The sequence below is a fragment of the Apiospora aurea genome (genome assembly GCF_038362705.1).
Source record: "Apiospora aurea strain CBS 24483 chromosome Unknown utg000002l_segment0_segment0, whole genome shotgun sequence".
Classification (NCBI taxonomy): domain Eukaryota; kingdom Fungi; phylum Ascomycota; class Sordariomycetes; order Amphisphaeriales; family Apiosporaceae; genus Apiospora; species Apiospora aurea.
In genome coordinates this window covers 2,599,398-2,618,537 of record NW_027117389.1, presented here as the reverse complement: position 1 = coordinate 2,618,537, position 19,140 = coordinate 2,599,398, and the positions used below count along the sequence as shown (strand labels likewise).

General features: G+C 55.0%; 5 protein-coding genes across 5 annotated transcripts; 3 read left to right on the top strand and 2 right to left on the bottom strand.

Moving 5' to 3' along the window:
- Positions 1–527: 527 nt before the first annotated feature.
- On the bottom strand, positions 528–1,053 carry PG986_003186 (putative cyclin-dependent kinases regulatory subunit CKS1; the record flags this gene model as incomplete). Its single annotated transcript, XM_066839408.1, has 4 exons — positions 528–558; positions 622–680; positions 746–890; positions 944–1,053. The coding sequence occupies 4 exons, from the start codon at positions 1,051–1,053 to the stop codon at positions 528–530; spliced, it is 345 nt and encodes a 114-aa protein (XP_066704472.1).
- A 1,872-nt stretch (positions 1,054–2,925) lies between these two features.
- On the top strand, positions 2,926–5,695 carry PG986_003185 (Bromodomain-containing protein; the record flags this gene model as incomplete). The annotated part of the gene is made up of 6 exons (XM_066839407.1): positions 2,926–3,018; positions 3,380–3,474; positions 3,575–4,309; positions 4,367–4,625; positions 4,679–5,234; positions 5,283–5,695. 6 exons carry the CDS (start codon positions 2,926–2,928, stop codon positions 5,693–5,695), a joined length of 2,151 nt encoding a protein of 716 aa, XP_066704471.1.
- An 884-nt stretch (positions 5,696–6,579) lies between these two features.
- On the top strand, positions 6,580–8,068 carry PG986_003184 (sorting nexin-4; the record flags this gene model as incomplete). The annotated part of the gene is made up of 2 exons (XM_066839406.1): positions 6,580–6,858; positions 6,941–8,068. The coding sequence occupies 2 exons, from the start codon at positions 6,580–6,582 to the stop codon at positions 8,066–8,068; spliced, it is 1,407 nt and encodes a 468-aa protein (XP_066704470.1).
- Positions 8,069–8,754: 686 nt separating this feature from the next.
- Positions 8,755–11,315, bottom strand: PG986_003183 (uncharacterized protein; the record flags this gene model as incomplete). The annotated part of the gene is made up of 2 exons (XM_066839405.1): positions 8,755–9,529; positions 9,583–11,315. 2 exons carry the CDS (start codon positions 11,313–11,315, stop codon positions 8,755–8,757), a joined length of 2,508 nt encoding a protein of 835 aa, XP_066704469.1.
- Positions 11,316–13,778: 2,463 nt separating this feature from the next.
- PG986_003182 (uncharacterized protein) lies at positions 13,779–18,941 on the top strand (the record flags this gene model as incomplete). The annotated part of the gene is made up of 4 exons (XM_066839404.1): positions 13,779–14,997; positions 15,117–17,187; positions 17,242–18,291; positions 18,338–18,941. 4 exons carry the CDS (start codon positions 13,779–13,781, stop codon positions 18,939–18,941), a joined length of 4,944 nt encoding a protein of 1,647 aa, XP_066704468.1.
- Positions 18,942–19,140: the final 199 nt, after the last annotated feature.

The following is a 19,140-nucleotide window of genomic DNA, read 5'->3' as shown; positions in this document are numbered from 1 at the left end:
ATCAACAGACCCCTCCATCAATGGACGGCAGAAAAAATAAAAATAAGTGAAAATCGCCTTCTCCCGAGACGTCCATTCCATATATCCTCACCTTGAACGCCAGCCAAACTCGAGCCGAACAGGCCCATCTTAACTCCAAGAAGCCCTCTTGCACATACGCCTGATATTGGACCTAAGTAAACCATTAATTCCGTTGTCCCTAGGTCAGATGGACCCTGTCGATACATCGCCCGTGACCCCGCCATCTATCTATCAGACTTCCTCCTCGTACCGGAAGATGCACTCCCCTTCTGGTCGGTTCAGGTATTGTATCTAACCTACACTGAGCAGCGGGTGAAGCGAGGATCCTGTCGTGAACACGGGTGTCGGGAGAGCGAGTGATCAAAAGAAGAACAGCCGTAAATCGTCTCGAACCATTACACCGTAAAAATGCAAATGTCGCTATGCAGTCGTCGGCTCTAATTAGAGTACAGAGAGGAGAGATGCTGAGCAGCCGTGGCGGGGTGGTCATGTTGCAAGGAGGTGGATCACTGGGGAGGTTGGTAATTGAGCGGTCGCCTAAGGGGGTAAATCGCCTCGTTAGCATGGGCTTCAGGGGCGGAAGACAAGCCCGCGACTTACTTGAAGAGTAAGATGTGAGGCTCTGGTTCGTGGACCTCGTAGTGCTCCCATCCCAAGCTCTGTGGGCGCGGTGCGCGTTAGCCAAGTTCGCACTACGAAAGACAAAAATAGTGAAGTGCCATACCTGGGTGATACCGATGGCGCGCCATTCATCCTCCCACAGGAGCTTTAATGTCCCGTGGGATGGATCGTGGTAATCTTTTGGGATGGCCTTCAACATGGCCTTGGGCAGCTGGACATGTCGATACTCGTACTCGCTATCCGAGTAGCTGGAAGGCCTTGTTAGTAATCGATGGCCTTGTGCTGTTCGTAGAACTCTTACCGAGCAGAATAATGGATGGAGTCGATGAATTCCTCAAGTCGCGCCCGCTCATTGTCGCTGAGAGGCCGAGGGGCCTTGTTGCGACGGCTCGTGTCGATATCCATAGGCATCTTGACTCTTTGGTTGCTGTCGCGTGGGAACTGGATGTTGATTGGAGTTGTAGGCTTCAAAACCTAGCGCAAACTCGGAGCTGCCACAACGACCCAAGACGAGGGGAGAATGGAGCGCGAAGACGAAGCGTAGCGGATGCGCAGTCAAGAGATGATGCCGGAAGGGGTGCTGGCCAGAGGAGAAAACGGGCCGGGGGCTGTAGGGAGAAGGCTGCTGGTCGAGTCGCGTGGGGTCGTCGAGACTTTCGGACGAGGCCTCTAAGAGCCCAGCCAAGTCCAGCAATTTTGGAACGGAGAGAGAAAAAAAAGTCGACGATTTCGTGCCTCAGAGACCAACAGTGACGACCTGAAACGTACAGAAAAAAAAAGTCGAATATCAGAAGGGGCGTTGAGGAAGTGCTTCTGGTCAAAACCCAACGGGAACAAAGAAAGAACGAGTCAGGCGCGAGCAGTCTGGTATCTGCGGGTGGTGTTTCTGCTCGAAAATGAGAAGTTCGGTCAATCCCAGGCTGTACTTTACCTCAAAGAAGGAAGCGAGTAGTTGAGGTTGGGGAGTGGGCGGGGTGATTTAGCTGGCCCATTCCCCAATTGAGAAGTAAATATTGCGAGGACGCACTAGCCAGCCAATCAATTCCAGCCAAGGGGTTCCTTGTGCAGACGGCCTCTAGCAGCCACAGTCTGCATCTGCCGTGCATTCAACAATCATCGACTACCTTAGGTACCTAGGGAAACTATCTACTTTAATCATAACTTACCGTTTTGTTGCCGGAGAACATGTGCTCCAGGGTTTTGAACCATATATCCAGCTTGGAACATGCTATGGGCGAAGTGCACACATACCTCATCGTCAGATACACATGTACCTAGATTATGTTATGTAGATGCCATGGGAACACCCCGATAGCACCTTGGGTACTCTTTAGCTCATCAATGTGTAAGCATGCCATTTATGATGTAGAGACCTCTCTAGACAACATTATACGCAATCCAGTGATATGTTCATGAGCTTGTTTCGTTGCTTTATACCCCACGGAGAAACAAACCATAAGCTCCTGATCCCAGGATACCGAACACCAAGGCATGAGATATTTACAGGCACATGGAGGGCTGAACTTGCCCGATTTCCTATTCTCACTTTGTAACGGCCTTGCTGACTTCGAATGCTCCTACCAAGGGTGGAAGAAATACGCACTGTAGGTGAGGTAGACCTTGTTCATATAGCAAGTGGTATCGCCATACGTGTATGTATCATGCATAACTCGTTTACATCTGACACTGAAGGTCCTGCCTTGTACTGTACCAAGGTAGGTAGTAGTTGAGTGTCAAGCCACAGCGAGTATCCAGTTGATCCCTGCGGTCAGCAAGCGTGGCAGCTGGTGAACAGCTGGCAGAATGAGGCCTGCCTCATCTCTGGCGCAGCCAAACTTTCTGCTAAGTCTTTGGCGCAATTGCGTACCTAAGTAATGCAGATTTGCTCCGAGCTGGATATCCCCATTTGCGTGCACTTACAATCCAATTGATTCATGCACTTGTAGCGGGCGACTTTTGTTTCTGTAGGAGCCCTGGCCGATGCTGCAGTCTGTACCTTGCGTTCTGGACTTAGCCAACTGCATTGACCCGCCAAGCAGCCCCCCCCAGCAAGCACACACACTGCGACTACCACCACCTCAACCACTATCCCATCGCAACGCCAACCAACCGCTCCGATCGCGTGCAAATCGTCGCGTCGCCGCATCGCCGCATCGCAACCCCCATCGAAGGCGCATTACTCTCCTACGGTCCATTCGCCGCGCAAATTGGCAATCATACATTTGTTTGGTCACGCCTCGCCGGCTACTGCATGCTTTTCGGATCAAGTCCCACCGCGTGAAGATGGAAAATAAGAGGAAGGCGAGCGGTGCTAGCGGTATTGAGAACGGAGCCGACACTCCAGATCGCGCTGCGAAGCGTCGCAAGCTGCAAGAGGTGAGCCTCGACTTTTCCCTTTTCTCACATGGCGCGCCGCATTTTGGACGTCGCGCAAGCTGTCCAAATACTCATTGAAGGAACATTGGCACCAGCAGTGTGCCTGCCCAACTGCCCAATTGCCCAACTGCCAGCTGGACTCCAGAAATGAAGATGCAGGTCTTCAACTTGGAGCAGTCTGGATGAAGAAGGGAAAAGATGGGCTTAGTACTTAGTCCAAGCATCGTCTTCCCCATTCGTTTTGTTCCTTGAACCTCGAAAACATAACACTCCAGTCTGCATTCGTCATTGCTAGCTGCGTGCATTGCGTTTGCATTTTACAGCTCCAGCAACTTAACTAACATCGCCATTCGCGCTCTAGGAATTTGGCGATCTAACCAAGGGAGAGACGCCTCAGTCAACAACAGCATACGGGCACAGCATCCTCGAATCTATCAGGAGTACGACAGATAAGAAGTACGTAGATAAACCAAGCATGCCTACCATTCGCCTCATACCCCTACGCTGCATTCGTTGCATAGCTCCACGACTAACTATATATCGTACAACATCGCAGTGGCCGTAAGGTTGCTCCCTTTTTCGAGAAACTCCCCAGCAAGGCCGACGACCCAGACTACTACAAGAAGATTCGTCTGCCGCTGTCGCTACAACTCATCGAGCGGAAGCTAAATAAACACGAATATCCTACTTTGTCTTCTCTCGAGGGCGATTTCAAGCGTCTGGTCTCCAACGCCAAAGAGACCAATTCGCGCCAGTCCGAAGTCTTTAGTGACTCAGAACGTGTGCGCAAGGCTGTCAGTAACCTCATGGTCAAGTATAATCCCGCCTACAAATCTGGCAACTATCAGGCAGTTGCAACTCCTCTCCCTCCCAGTCCGGGCCCAGATGACGCCGAAGATGAGGACGAGGACGAGGAAGACGAGGATGATGCCCCTGGCGAGGACGAGGTAGACGATACTCCGACGAAGGCGAACGGGAAAGCAGTCGCCAACACAGGAGATGACGAAGATGCCGAAGGCGAGGAAGAGGAGGAGGGAGAAGACGAGGACGATAATGAGGAAGATGAAGAGGATGAGGACGGTGACGACGAGCCTGAGCCTACCCCGATCAGTGGAAAAAGAAGACGCGGGGGTCGACCCTCCAGGAATGCTGCTACACCTCAAGCCTCAAGATCGACCTCTACTCAAGGTAAGGGTGTCGACTCGTATGACGATGTCTCGTTTGAGGGCTTGACCTTCCAACAAGCCCAGGAGAAGATTGTCGGGGACATGTTACGAAAGAAGGATGACAAGTATGCCCCCTATAAGCCCCCTTCAAATCTTTACATGCGCTGACCATGAAAAAAAAGCGATTACAACTATTTCGAAGCCTTCATCTACTTGCCGGCGCGCTCGCTCAAGGACTATTACGAGATCATCGCAGAGCCTATGTCTCTGAAAGCCCTTCATAAGCAAGTTCGCGGTCAGCATGGCCGGAGCCAGGCTACTGGCGTCAGTGACTTCAAGTCTTGGGCAGCATTCGAGGACCAGGCCAGTCTCATATGGAAAAACGCTTACCACTACAATGAAGATGGGAGCGAAATCTTTGTAATGGCGCAGGAATTAGAGGTACTTAGTTCAAATGGCCACCACTTATGTACCTCATTGCTAACTCGTTGAAGGAATATATGAAGGGGCTGATTAGCGAAGCTAAGCAGCATGTACAAGAGCCCCCTCAACAACAGAAAATCAAGCTCAAGGTCCAAAATGCCGAGAAGCCCGCCCAAACGCCGGTGCATCCTAAGAAGATCACCATCCACGTCGGCGGAAAAGGCAGCACGGCCGCATCGCCAGCGCCAGCAACTAGCCAGACAGGGGATAGCGAAGGAACTCGGAATGGAACCCCGATAGGGCGAGCGCCGTTTGGCGGATCCAACGTTGCCCCTGTCAACACCAGCCAGCTGGAGAAGGCCCGAAGTGTCTCGATTTCCGGGGCCTCGCCGAGTCCATCGGCAGCTGTAGCGCCAACTGGAGCCATCAAACCGGAAGAGTTTGGCAAAGCGTCTCCCAGCATGGCCGCTCAGATTGGTGCTACGACAACGCAGCAACAGTTTGCTCCCTTGGCCCAGTCTACACCCCCGCCGGCGCCTCTGCCTGTTGTCGTCCAACCGCCGGCGCCGCCAAAGCTGACGGCGGCAGATATTCTGGAGGCGCAGAAGTACCGCCCACGACCGATCAGTAAGTTATCTAGTTCCGTCCGGTCATACCACATACTGACGTAGACAGAGGAATACGAGGCTTTGATGCCCAGGTTGATCATCACTTCACACCCACAACTGCAGCTTGAGAACCGGCTGGGCATGACGATTCCTGCAAGTCCCTCCGAGACGCAGCAAGAATTTGTGTTCAACGCACCGGCCAGCTACTACCGCCTTCAATTGCGGCCACTGGTGGCCCCCTTCCTCGAGACTCAGCAGCGCGAGTGGAAGCTCAACGTTATGCACGACTTTACTCGGGTTTACCCCAGCAGCGTGGAGAGACGAAACGAGCCCGTGTTTGACGTGAACCTGCGTTACGGGAGCAACCGGCTGGAAGTCAGCGTGGTGGCAGCGTCACCCAAGGGAGAGAAAGGCCCGCATGAGGTGGGGATGGAGATGGAGAGGCTTGTAATACACTTTAATCTTCTGAAGCACCACTAGACGGCTGGGGCGTGGAAGGCAGGAGAAGTGCTCATGCTGTGGATTCTAAGCGGCGTCTAGGATTGCTGGAGGATGGCGAAAAGGCCAGGCATGGGATTTTGTATTCGTATCTGATATTCCTCTACGATCTGCCATGGGAGTTGGTGGACGATTTCTCTAGTATGTAGATATAGCAAAGGCAGCGTACGGTGCAGTCGAGAGTTGTCGGCATTATAAAACCAATGCCAGTGCGCTCTTTTCTTGGTATCCTTCTGGCCTAGTGAGTATCAGTAGGGGACAGTCATGTTTTATCGATATCATCAGATCCATTGCACATAATGCGCCTGGAAAGTGGTGTATGTCCACATGCACATCATATGCAGCCGGGCTTCTGGTGCGTAGGAGTGGGAGTGGGATTGGCCGTGGGAGCTTTCTCCCCCCACTAACACTCGATTGAGGGTATAATCGTCGTCATAGTGCCAAGAAGCTGCAGCGCTGCACCACTGCACCAGGCCAGCCCCGGAGTGAGGAGCTTAAAGCCGTTCGTGGCTGGTCTCCACCTGCCCTGATTCCCTGGAGCAAGTTAGCAACTGCAGTTACTGCACTAGGTACATACCTACTGGCTGGACGTGTAGCAGGTACCTGTCGCCGCACATGTGTTACGCATGCGCCGACTGCCCGTCCATCACCGTCACCTCCATCCGACAAGCAACAATTGACAACCACCCCCTCAAACACCACGCACGAGCGTCCTCTGAACTTACGCACAACAAGCCGAGGCCTTCAAAGAAGAATACTGCCTAGTCGACATCATTCTCTCGACAACAATCACTAGATCTACTGCTGTTACTTGCTCGCGACCGCGACCGAGAAGAAGCCGGCTCAGACCGGAACCCCACGCAATCATGGCGGTTATCGATCAGCAAGACAACTTCTCCAGTATATCCTGGCACAGCGACCAACACGACGACGACGCCGGTCTGGCTACTGCGAGCTCGCCATCCCCGACGTATGAACACAGCCATTCCGACTCCTCGCCTGCAAACCACCCGGAAATCGAAGGCAATCCCGAGAGGCTGGATCCTGGCCTGTCTGGCGACATCCTCGAGTGTGCCGTGTCAGAACCCCGGAAGGAGAGCGACGGCACCAAAGACGCTTTTGTATCGTATCTGGTCACCACGAGTGTAGGGCTCCTATCTGTCGACTGTAGTCAAATCCCCCGCTGCTTACCAAAGTCCTAACTGACCCTGTACTATGCATGAACAGTCCACATTCCCTTCATTCCAGAAGTCCCAATTCAGTTCTCGCCGCCGCTTTACCGACTTTGTATTCCTTTACAAAACTCTCTCCAAGGACTACCCGGCATGCGCGGTCCCTCCTCTGCCCGACAAGCAGCGTATGGAGTATGTTCGCGGGGACCGCTTCGGCCCCGACTTCACCCACCGCCGAGCCTTCTCTCTACAGCGCTTCCTGTCCCGCCTGACGCTGCATCCGATACTGCGACGAGCGCCCATATTCCACACCTTCCTCGAGTCCCCCGACTGGAATGCCACCATGAAGAGCCGCTCCGCGCGCACGAGCGTCGGGGCGGAGCCGGGCACTGGTGGTGTATTCGATAACTTCGCTGATACCTTCATCAATGCCTTTACCAAGGTCAACAAGGCCGACAAACGTTTCATCGAGGTGCGGGAGAGGTCAGACAAGTTGGATGACGACTTGGGCCATGTCGAGAAAGTCATTGCGCGGGTGGTGCGGAGGGAATCGGACCTAGAAACCGACCTCCACGACCTTGCGGAGCAGTTCCAGAAACTCATCGTTCTGGAGCCCGGCGTCGAGAGTAACGTCCACGCTTTCGCCGCTTCCATCGAGGATACGGCGATGGGCTTGCGCAAGCTGAAGGACCATACCGACCAGGACTACTTGGGCAGCTTGCGCGACATGAGCGCCTACTCCATCGCGCTCAAAAACCTCCTCAAGGCTCGGGAGCAGAAGCAGCTCGACCACGAGCAGCTGACCGAGTATCTGAATAAATCCACCCTCGACCGCGACAGCCTGGCTTCCGGGTACGGCAGCACAGGCGCCGGCGGCTTCATCCGAAGCAAGATCGAAGATGTGCGCGGCGTCGACCACGAGGCCAGCCGCCGCGAGCGCCTGCGCAAGCTCGAGATTCGCATCGACGAGCTGACGACGGAGGCCGAGCGCGCCCACAAGACGAGCGAGATGTTCGACGAGGAGGTCGTCAAGGAGGTCGTGGATTTTGAGCGCATCAAGCGCATCGAGCTGAAGCGTCAGTTCGGTGGTCTCGCCGAGGCTCACGTCGGCTTCTATACGGACACCATTGATGTGTGGGAGCGGTACGTCAAGGAGATGGAGGGGACTGTATCGGCTGCGTGAGGAGGTAAAACGAATTGCTGGGAAAGGAGAAATGAATGGATCACGAATATGAGCTGCGTATTGATGGGTGGCCAGGGTCTTGAGAAAGATGGTGCTGGCCGAAATGGCAGGATACCATGCATTTTCCATCTAGAAATCAAAGCAGTTTCCAAGACCAAGCAAAAAGGGGGAGGGGCAGGGCAACGGTTATTCGGGCATGAGTTGTTTGTTTTGCGTCAGTTTCTGAACGGTCCGGGACAGAAGACCGCATGGAGTTTCTACGTAGGTTCTTTGTTATTCATGATGTACGTAGGTACGCTTTAGGAATTTGAGGATATTGCTTGTCTATACTGTGAAATTGTTGCATGACTTTTACATCCTTCTTACTTCGGTCTCGCCTGTTTTCTCCACGCAGATCCGTCAACTCGGACGTACCTTGTTATGTAATCTGGCACATATATTAATCTAGCACGCAGTACGGAGGACGGATAGATCCAGAAGGATGGAGCTAGAAATGCAATTCCAATATATGCTAATACACCCAAAAACGCCATGTAAGTGCTATAGGAGCGCCGAGTTTGCTTTGGTGCAGAGACCAGTCATTTTCCAGGGGAGTGCTTGGGCTGAATCTCCCGCGGTCCTTCCTTAATTTGACAGTTGTACAAATCATTTCAAAACAGCCGTTTTCATACAAGAAGCCCACCTTTTTAACGGCTGCTGCCGGCCAGGAGCCTCGAGTCACCTCCCTTCTCATTGCTGGCGTCTTCATCATCACTGCTGTCCTCGCTGTCCAGGTTCCGCCGGCTCTGTGTTTGCGGCGGGATAGCAGTCTCCTGCTCATCCTCGTCATCGCTGCCGCCGGCGAATGCGTCATACAGCTCACCGCCACGCGTGCGTCGCTGGCCGCCCTTCTCGCCGGCGGCGCCACCGCCCGCAAGTCGCTCGCCCTCCTCCTCGTTCAGCAGCTCGAACTCATACGCATCGCGAGGACTGTTTCGGAGGCGGCGTCGACGCATGACGTACCACCAGACGCCCAGGCTGACCATGAATAAGACAATCAGGCCCATGGCGCCATAGATCCAGGCCAGGGTGTGCGGGGCTGCGCCGAAGGTCGGAAGGAAGGACGGGAGCCAGGTGCTAGCGCTCGAAGTAGCGGCAGCAGCCGCGCTCGTACCGGTAGGAGAGGCCATGGCGGGCTTGGTAGGGCGGTGGGGATGATCGGATGGCAGATCAGTGGGATGGGTCACAGGACTGGTTGCTTGAGGATCGGCCGGGAGTGTAGTCGTTGCCGCTTCCTGGGTCGTGGTCTCGACGTCGTGATTGGCATCATCTTCCTCGGTGGGCATGGGAAGAAGGCTGGCCTTCGCAGGGTCAATGGACTCGCCCCACAGCTTCAGGTGCCAATCGACCCAGGTGCCCTTGTGGGAGTTGACCTTGGTGTCACGAACGATGACGGTCCAAGTACCAACACCTTTTTCGCCCCTGTGCACATATTAGCGGCCATTTCGCGTCAATCAGACCAAGGCTGTACTTACCAGTGCACTACACTCATGAAGGTCCAGTCACTGTAACCCTCTTTGCTATCATCCAGCTTGCGAGTGGTAGAGAGGTGACTGACAACCTTATCGGGGCTGATAAGATCCACGCTCAGATCGCCGCGGTAGTCATGCTCAACATTCATGGTCACAGTGACATGCTCGAGTCTCGCCAGGTTGGCCTTCTTCAACATGTCAGGAGTAACGTCAAAGCTGACAGCCAAGCCCTTCTCGCCTTGAGGAATGGCCTGACGGACATGGATCCAGGGAGAGAAGAACCAAGCCTGAGGCTTGATTAGCTCCCACGTCTTGGCGGCCTCCACGAGCTTGTAGCTATCGACCTTGCCATAGCCAAAGGTGTGGCTGAACTTTTTACCGATGCTGGTAGTCTGCCAGCCATACTCAGGTTGGTCAAGATCAATAGGTACGGCGCTCTCCAGAGCAATGTATTGCATGTCGCGCCAGGTCAGGTCCTGGCGTACTTCGAAGGCAAGCGCAAAGATGCCGGCAGCCAAAGGAGCTGCAGCAGACGTGCCTCCGTGGCCGTTGTAACAGGCGTTTTCTCCCACGTCAGTTGTGTGGATCGCGTCGCCGTCTCCACTGCTGTACGTAACAACGAGCTGGGCGGAGCACTTTTCCGAGTAGTAGGGGTGCTGCCCCTTGCGATCGACGGCGCCAACAGTGATACTGTAGATGCTGTTCGTGTAGCCATCAAAGTTACAGTTGTCCTCACTTGCGGCGCCGTTGCCACTAGCGAAAACGTAGATGGAACCGAGACCGCCCCGTCCGTTCTGAATTCCATTCAACATGGCAGCACGGATAAGAATACCTGGCGCATCCATAGATCGTCCATCATCCGGTGGACCCCACGAACACGAATAAATCTGGTTGTGCTGGTAGTCGTAATTCATTGCGAGAGCCTCGTCTTGATCGGTAATCAACTTGCTGAGAATGCGGATACCGGCGATCTTGGAATCGTAGGCAACACCCACACCGCACACGTCATTCCTGGCGGCCGACACTTCACCCGCGCAGCGAGTACCATGCCGATCGTCAGACAACGTTGGCCGGGGCTCGGGGCGTTGATCATTGTAATCGTAGCTTCCCTGCGCATAGTAGTTTGGTTTCAAGTCGTTGCTGTACATATCCAGACCATCGTCCACAATAGCGACTGTGGCGTTCTTTCCGGTGATGCCGGAGAGCCAGACATCCGTGACGTTGACATCGTGACCAAGTTGAACGGGGTTGAACAGATGCCATTGGTCTGCGAAAATGGGATCGGTAATGCTGAGCTGTGCCATGACGGACTTCTGACGTGCGACGGCCTGCGCATTAGGCTCCTGAGCACGCGGCGCAGGGTAGAAGCCAGCAGGACGTGGCGGTATTATTCTCTTGTGCATGGGTTCGTGTAATTCCTGTCTTTGGTGGAACTTGATGCTGTCGACTAGGTCGTGGCCGCCCAATGCCCGTTTCCGCTTACGCTCTTGTACGGCCCTCTTAATAACGTTCTCTTCCTGTTTGACGCCCCGGAAGACGTGGTGATGGGCCAGCTCGCCCATGGGTCCTTCGTACCGGAGGCCTAACCGTGCAGCGGCGTGTTCGGGCTGAACTCCGCGCTCGAGATGGACCACATAGTAGTCATGGGCGTTGTAGTCGCGCGGCGGTAGCATTCCAGCGGACCCTAGACCAGCCAGGCCGCCACCGATGAGGCCGAGGATCGAAGATACCTTCATGTCGGCGGGGGTGGGTTTGAAGCAGCGTTATTCGGAGATTGTGCGCGGTGACAGTGTTGTAGAAGGATGCTTATAGAGGACACGGGTCCTCGTCGCAGGATGCGACAATAGAGAAGGGGGCAGCGGCTTGATGGCGTTTGGCTCGAATCATGCAGCACGACGCAAGTTTGCCCTTTTGATTAGTAGGTACTGTATGTATATAAGATAATGGAAAACAATGGAGATGGGTGGTGTCGGAGTGCTGATTGTCCGCATGTACGCAGCAGACTCGAGAAGTCCGCAATAGCTAAGAGAGAATCTCTGGCACCCGTCAGAACCAAGAGAAGAAAGTGGTGAGAAAGAAGGTGAACGTTAAAAAGGAACAGACGTATTGCGAAACGTTGGTAGATCGGGAGCAGGAAGGCTAGGTACAACGTGCCGACTGTCTAGGTTAGGTGTCGTTTCACAGGTCGTCAGCCAGGAGAGAGCGAAGCCAGGACCCTGCGAAACCCCCAGTGGCGCTAGGACGCACTGTGGACTGTGGCAGAACCCACGCTAAAACAGAGGCTAAGCCGCCAGTTAGGGGACATTCTTTCAGGAGATTCTCGACTCTAGTGCTCTTTCAGTGCCCCTTACCAGCGCGGGATCCATCCCAACACACCTGCAACTGGCTCAAACAAATGACCGATGGGGCCTGTCACATCTAGGGACAACTGTCGTAACTCTATCTAGTTCCGTATCTTGGGGAAGCTCGAGATCACAGCAGACCTTGTTTATGCGTTTCAAGTGTTTTGATTCTACACAGACAGCGAGTACCGTAGAGGACCCGTGGGGGTACATGTAGGCAGGTAGATGCATATATTCTCCAGGCGAAGCTGCACAAGCCATGCATCAGGAGACGGCAATGGCCAGTCAGCCGGGACGACCTACCTGCCAATACGATGTTTTCTGCCGTACGTGTCCATATGGTGGTCCGTCCGAGCCAACCAGACACGGCGTCGAGAAGGATTCGACTGCCGATCTATATATAGGTCATCTGGGAATCTTACTCCTAAAGTGGAGATGCACAGGCAACACAAGGCCTGCCACTGCCTGCTCCCGTTGAAATACGGCTGTATCCAGTAAATAATTGGCATAGGCCAACCACGGGAAGCCCAACGATAGCTGGGTTTCCCATGGCCAATGTGGTGGTGAGGTGCCGAGCAGAAAAGCTGACGAATGTCTTACTGGCCACGACTGGCGAGACCCATTGAGAAGGACGAAGCGTGCACTGGGCACCAGGCGATGGGGGTCAAAGGAGTGTGTACCGCCTGTTGTTATCTGGGTTTGGCCCGTGGTTTAAAGGGGACAAGGAGTTTTCCAATTGCACTGTGAGTCGAAGGCTTCGTTGCCCCAATACATAGAAGAGGAAGGCTCAATGCAGGCGGGCGTACCCGTTTACAAAGAGACTTTCTGGACGTCTTTGCATCTTAGCCGCATCCTCTGCTGGGCCAAGAAGTCAATTGAACTGCTGGTGTAAACGCGAAGTGGAAAGCCAAAGGGGGTTTGTGTCTGTTTGTCCTTTCTTTCTTTCTTTCTTTCTTTCTTTTTATTATCCCCTCTCTCCCTCTTGCCCTCTTGCCGTGGAGGATAGATTCCGATAGATGGCCATCACGGGTTGTCGTCATTACACAGGAGGACGGGGTCGAGTGTTTGTCGATCGCCAACCACCAGCTTTTCCTACCCAAGTATCAGGTTGAGTAGGCCATCTCGGCTATGATAGGCCAGCTGCAACTATCCCCGTCGGGCAAAGTGCTTGCAGGAATCCATTTTCGTCGCGATGTCCAATTGTCTTTCGATTCCCCGTTCCTTGAAGCCGGCCGATTGTCCCAGCCCTCGGGACTGAGACCCTCTCGCGTCGTTGCGGGCTTTTGCTCTTGTCCTTGGAATATAGTCGCTAGAGATGAAGCTATCATTAACCCCCGGGCATGGGTACGGGACCCGCAGCAGCATCTTCCCGTCTTCAGACAAACGAATCGCAATTTTCGTCCAGGTTTGGCCGGTACCTGCCAGGGTCGTAAGCAAACCGGCCAACCAGCTTCGTTCCACACACTCCCCCATGTCCCATGTCGCGCCGGAAGCTGGAGCTGGAGCTGGAGTCGTCGATGTCAACCTCTTTCTTTTCCCTTTGCCGTTGGCACACGCACCTATAATCCCGTCCTTTTATTACTACTACCTGCACTCAAAGGGACATCCCAACCTGCAGCGGAGACGCGCGCGCGTGTGTGTTGGCATTGCATCCATCTTTTTCTTACTATGGGAAGCTCCATTGATAGTCTGCCCAGTCTGCCCATCCAGCTCCGGACAGCCGCACGCATTATAGTGAAGCTTGACCAACTGTAGCGAATTGGTGTGTTGTTACCCAATCACAGCTTCGCCTGACCTTCTTTTTTTCCCAGAGCTCTGCTGGCCGAGCCCACCGGAATCTTCTGACTCGCACCCAGCATGTCAGGTCCAGCGCCCGCTCCCTACTGGGGCAAGCTACCCGTTAGCAAGGTCCGTCGAAGTAGCGGCGATGACTATAGTCCCTCCCATTCCCATAGCCTCAGCCAGTCCCTTGACGTTACCAGCCATCCTCAGCCCAAGTCCAACCGCACTTCCCTGCAGACTTCGCAGACCGATGCGCCCACCGATCTTTCATATAGCCCCCTTGCCTCCCCTGTAGCTTCCACCTTCAATCCCTCTGGTCTCGCCCCTCGTCCGTCCTCCCAGTCTTATGCGCAATACGAGTCCCCGCTGGACGTAGCAGACAGGCGCAGGAGACGAAGTGCGCGCAACCAGGACGATTTACTAGACGACACTGCCAGAGCGACTCCTCCGGCCGCCCCCGACGTGCCTCGAGCACCTCCGATCAGCTACAAGAATCTGTATGGCAACGGTCGTGCCTCGCCATACACCTTCACCGCCTCCGGTCAGCCGGGCCCACCGCCATCTGCGCTTCAACGTTCCATGGCACAAGCAAGAGCCACGGATGCCGATGTAGATATACATCGCGGATACCCTACCGAAAGACTATTCGGAGCTACAGAGTTGGAGTCCTCACACCAGGACTTTGATGAGGAGGAAGAGCTGGCTGCTAAGCGCGCAGCACGAGCCGCGAATTCCGGGGCGAGAGGGGACGTCACTAGAACCCACTCAAGCAGGCAGTCGTCAGGCATGGCATTCGATGATCCCAGCCCCTCGAAGAGACGGGGCTCGCAGCGGCAGCCGTTTGCCGACGATCGGTCGCCGCTGCAAAAGCTTGAGTTGACACTCGACAGCATCACCAAGGAGGAGAAACGGGCACGAGTTGAGGCTGCCGAACGTCGCGCAAGGGAAAAGGCGGCTGCCAATGCCGCTGCCACCGCTCAGCCCGACAGCGGCCGTAGCGTTAGCCAGCAAGCATACCAACCAGGTCAGCAACAAGTCCGGTTTAGAAATAGGGGAGCGTCGGTCGGCCAAGAGGACCAGCGCAGAGTTCTTGTCACAGATCCAGTTGAGGCCGTTCCTTCATCGGCAACGAAACCTACCTACTCGCATGGCCCCTCGACGCCCAGATCGCAGATCCCTGTGCCCAAGAACCGCAATATCCCGGCGTCTGAAAAGTCCGATCTCCCCCAACGCAAGTTAAGCTTTCGTGAAAGGGCAGCTAAGAACGACGCCAACCTTATAGGAGGAGGTGATAGTGCGTCGCCCATAACATCACCAAACACGACGCCCGGGGTGGGATCGCGCTGACGCGCAATGGCAGCAATAAGCTAAAGAAAAATCCACCCGGCGATCCGTGGTATAGCCGGCGTGTAGAGGCTGAAGAAAGGTTTGCTGCTGTCAATCGTCGTGGCGATGACCCGGAGGAGATGTTGCAAGCGTCGCGTTGGGCTGGACATAATCCCCAGCCTTTTCATAATGGCGATGACCAGAAACCTCCAGCCAGGCGCCGAACTTATGTCGAGGATAAGGCAGAAGATATCGATCCGATGGGAACGAGGGGCCCTGCTGTTGCTGATATAGGGGTGAACCGTTCTGTATCTTTGGGGCCCGATGGTCGGCCCCCGCCAAGTGTTAGGCCACTGCCAGTGCCACCGAAACCGGCAACGACGAAGTCGGTTAAGTTCCCTGACCAAGCGTACGGCACTCCTCTACACTCAGAAGACAACTTGGACAACCCCGAGCACCATCGCTTCCGCGACTTCATGCACCACGAGCATCTTCAACCAGGTCATGGCCTGTATCGGCCACCAAACTACCTGGATGAATGGAGGAAGGGCAACGTTGGTACTCTATCTGGCGCGCTGCTGGATATCACCGCTGAAGTACCTGCACCACCCGAGCCTTCTCCTTCTGACATGGACCCGCTAGATGCGCCCTGGTGGGAGACCAAAGGGAGACGCAGAGGCAGCATGTCTAATAGACCCAAGAAAGCCGAGGCTTTCGATGGTGAATACGATGAGACACAGGCCCCGACGCGGTTTAAGCCACCACTCCACCTGAAATGCGGCCCCTTACTGAGATACTGTGGGCTTCGTCACGAGAAGACGCCCACGAGGAATAATCGTAATGGTACGGTAGTGGACAAAGAGATTTGGCGAGGCAGCGTCATGATCGTGACCCAAGATGCGGGGTCCTCTTATGACATCGTCCCCATTTTGCGGCTCTTCGTCCAACCTATCGAGCTGTTGCCGCCGCCTCCAGAAGAACTACACGATGAACAGGCGCTTAGGCCAGAATACGTAGACCCTATCGCGGGCATACCAAAGTTGGGGCGAAAGGGGGAAACCCTATATGTCAGGCCTGTGGAGCACCTCGAAGAGGCGAAAGACATGTCGATGCTGGATCCCGATGACGGGCTTTTCGAAATCACCAGGAGTGCGCCTGACTTCGATGGTACCCCTGACCCTCCAGGCTCGTTTGCAGAGCGCAGAAAGCGCATCCAGGTGGACGGCGAGAAGCTCGGAAAATACCGAGATGTTCGGGGTTTCCGACTCCATACTGAGCGGGGTTGCACCTTCTGGCGATTCAACATCGAAGTTGAACTCCGGAATCAGCAGCAACGCATTGCCTACCGGATCAACAGAGGCCCCTCGCTAGGTTTCTGGGTGCCTGGAAGAGGCCAAGCCATGAACATCATGTTCCACAGCTGCAACGGCTTTAGTCTAAGTGTGAAATCCGACGACTTCAGCGGCCCCGATCCGATGTGGCGCGACGTGCTGAACAACCACCAAACCCGGCCATTCCATGTTATGATCGGCGGTGGCGACCAGATTTACAACGACGCGATAATGAATCAAACGAAACACTTCAAGGACTGGCTCATGATCAGGAACCCGCTACACAAACACAATGCACCCTTCACTCCGGAGATGCAAGACGAGGTGGAAGAGTTCTACCTTGAGCGCTACTCCATGTGGTTTTCTCAAGGTCTATTCGGTTTGGCCAACTCGCAAATCCCTATGGTCAACATGTACGATGACCACGACATCATCGACGGATTTGGCTCGTACCCAGACCAGTTCATGAAATCGCCAGTGTTTTCTGGCTTGGGCGCTGTAGCTTTCAAATACTACATGCTGTTCCAACACCAAAGTGCGATGGAGGAAGATGAAAAGACCGAGCCGAGCTGGGTCCTGGGATGCAAGCCTGGCCCCTATATTCAGGAGCTGAGCCACAGTCTATTCATGTCGCTGGGCTCAGGAATGGCGCTTCTGGCGGTAGACGCGCGTACGGAGCGCACGAGGGATGAAGTTGTGAGGGAAGATACCTGGAAAAAGATAATCGACAGGTGCTATGCTGAGATTGCCAAGGGCCAGACGCGGCACTTGTTGGTTCTCCTTGGTGTACCTATTGCCTACCCGCGGCTGGTCTGGCTTGAGAACATGTGAGTTGAAATCTAGTGCACTGCCGAATGAGCTTGACCACTGACCCATTTTAGCTTGACATCACGTTTGATGGATCCTGTAAAGGCTCTTGGCAAAGCAGGGCTTCTCGGTAACTTCTTGAACAACTTTGACGGCGGCGTCGAGGTTCTCGACGACCTGGATGATCACTGGACGGCCAGAAACCACAAGGAAGAGCGCAAGTATGTCATTGAGGATCTCCAGGATCTTGCTGCGGACAAATCTGTGCGTGTCACTATTCTTAGTGGCGACGTCCACCTTGCAGCCGTCGGCCAGTTCTACTCCAACCCCAAGCTGAAGCTTGCGAAGCACAAGGACTTCCGTTATATGCCCAACATTATCTCTTCGGCCATTGTCAACACGCCACCTCCAGACATGATGGCAGACATTCTTAACAAGCGCAACAAAGTTCATCACTTCGACAAGGAGACAGACGAAGACATGATTCCTATCTTCACCACAGGCGTGGACGGGAAGCCCCGCAACAACAAGCGAATGCTTCCGCACCGCAACTGGTGTGCAATCCGCGAATACGTCCCAGGCAGTACGCCACCTTCGACGCCGCCCCCGGAAGACTCTGAGTACACTCTCGATGCCACGCCAGCTGGCAGCAAGAGCAACATCTTCCGGAGACTGTCGTTCTCCTCTAAGAACCGTGGGCCAGCATACCGTCCTGATCTCCCAGAAGAGAAGGACCGCTCGCGACCTCCTATGGCCAATGGCGGAGGACTGTTCCGCAGCCTTTCTCGCCGTGCATCGTTGTCTGGTCCGGAGAAGCGGCCAGCCAAGCTTACACGGACATTATCCCTCGGCCGCGGCGACACGGCCAACTCCAAGGGCGGATTCTTTGCTCGTCGGTTTTCTACCAGCAAGAAGCGTGACGATGGTGGCATCAATGGCAGCTGGGGCGACGACTACAGCGATGAGGCCATGTATGATGATTACACGCCACCTCCGCCCCAGCCGCCGCCTCACCAGCCCCCGCAACAGCGGCGCACCCGTCCCACGGCCATGGAAGCCGCCGGCCCCAACAGTGATAAGCTCGCGCGCATGGGTCTTCGCGGCGGGGCCGGCCACCCGGTCGAGTTCGAGGTAGGCGACGACGCGTACTTCACCGCTCGTCCGCCGCAGCGGTCGCACACCCAGCCCGCCGGTCACACCCGCGACTATTCGTTGTCGCCGCCGCCGATGGAGCGGCCGCGGCCCCTTCCACCGCACGCCCACGGGCCTGAGCGCGAAGCAGCTTCGCAAGAACCCGCAGCGGTTCGAGGTTGACGTCGAGGGCGGGCTCGAGATCACGCTCAACGTCGAGGTCAACGCTCGCGACCCCGCCGGCATCACGGTGCCGTACCGCCTACTGGTCCCGAGGCTCGAGTACGAGTACCAGGGGGAAGACCCCGATGATGAGGAGGAAGAAGCAGCAGCAGTGGCGGCAGAACGACAGGAAGAAGTCTACCCCTACGGTGACGCTGGCGCAGTCATAGACGACGAAGAGGACGCCGGCATCGAGAGGGAGCCCTACCAGCCGCAGCAGCCAAAGCCGGCGAGGCGTGGTAGCATCAAGCGCTGGTTCAGTGGCCGGCGCAGCAATAGCATGAGCGAAGGCGCAGGCGGCGCCGGCGCGTACCGTGATCATCGGTGGAGCGAGGAGGAGACGTATGGTCACCATCGACCCGACCCCCGCCAGACGGCCCAGGCGTATTCCGAGTACTGGAACAGGCCTGGCCACAACTAGAGCCCCCGATTCTGTCTGCTTCCTGCTGACGTGTTTGGAATAAGCGTCCCACACGTGTAAGCAGAATCCAAGGGATGGCAGATATCCTTGCGTTTCCTGCTGCTTTTTATTATTATTGTTAGTATGGGTATTAAAAAGGATAGGGAAGGCGTTGGTGGCTTGCTGAGTTTCGAGCTTCCTAATGTGTTTTTCTTAGCAG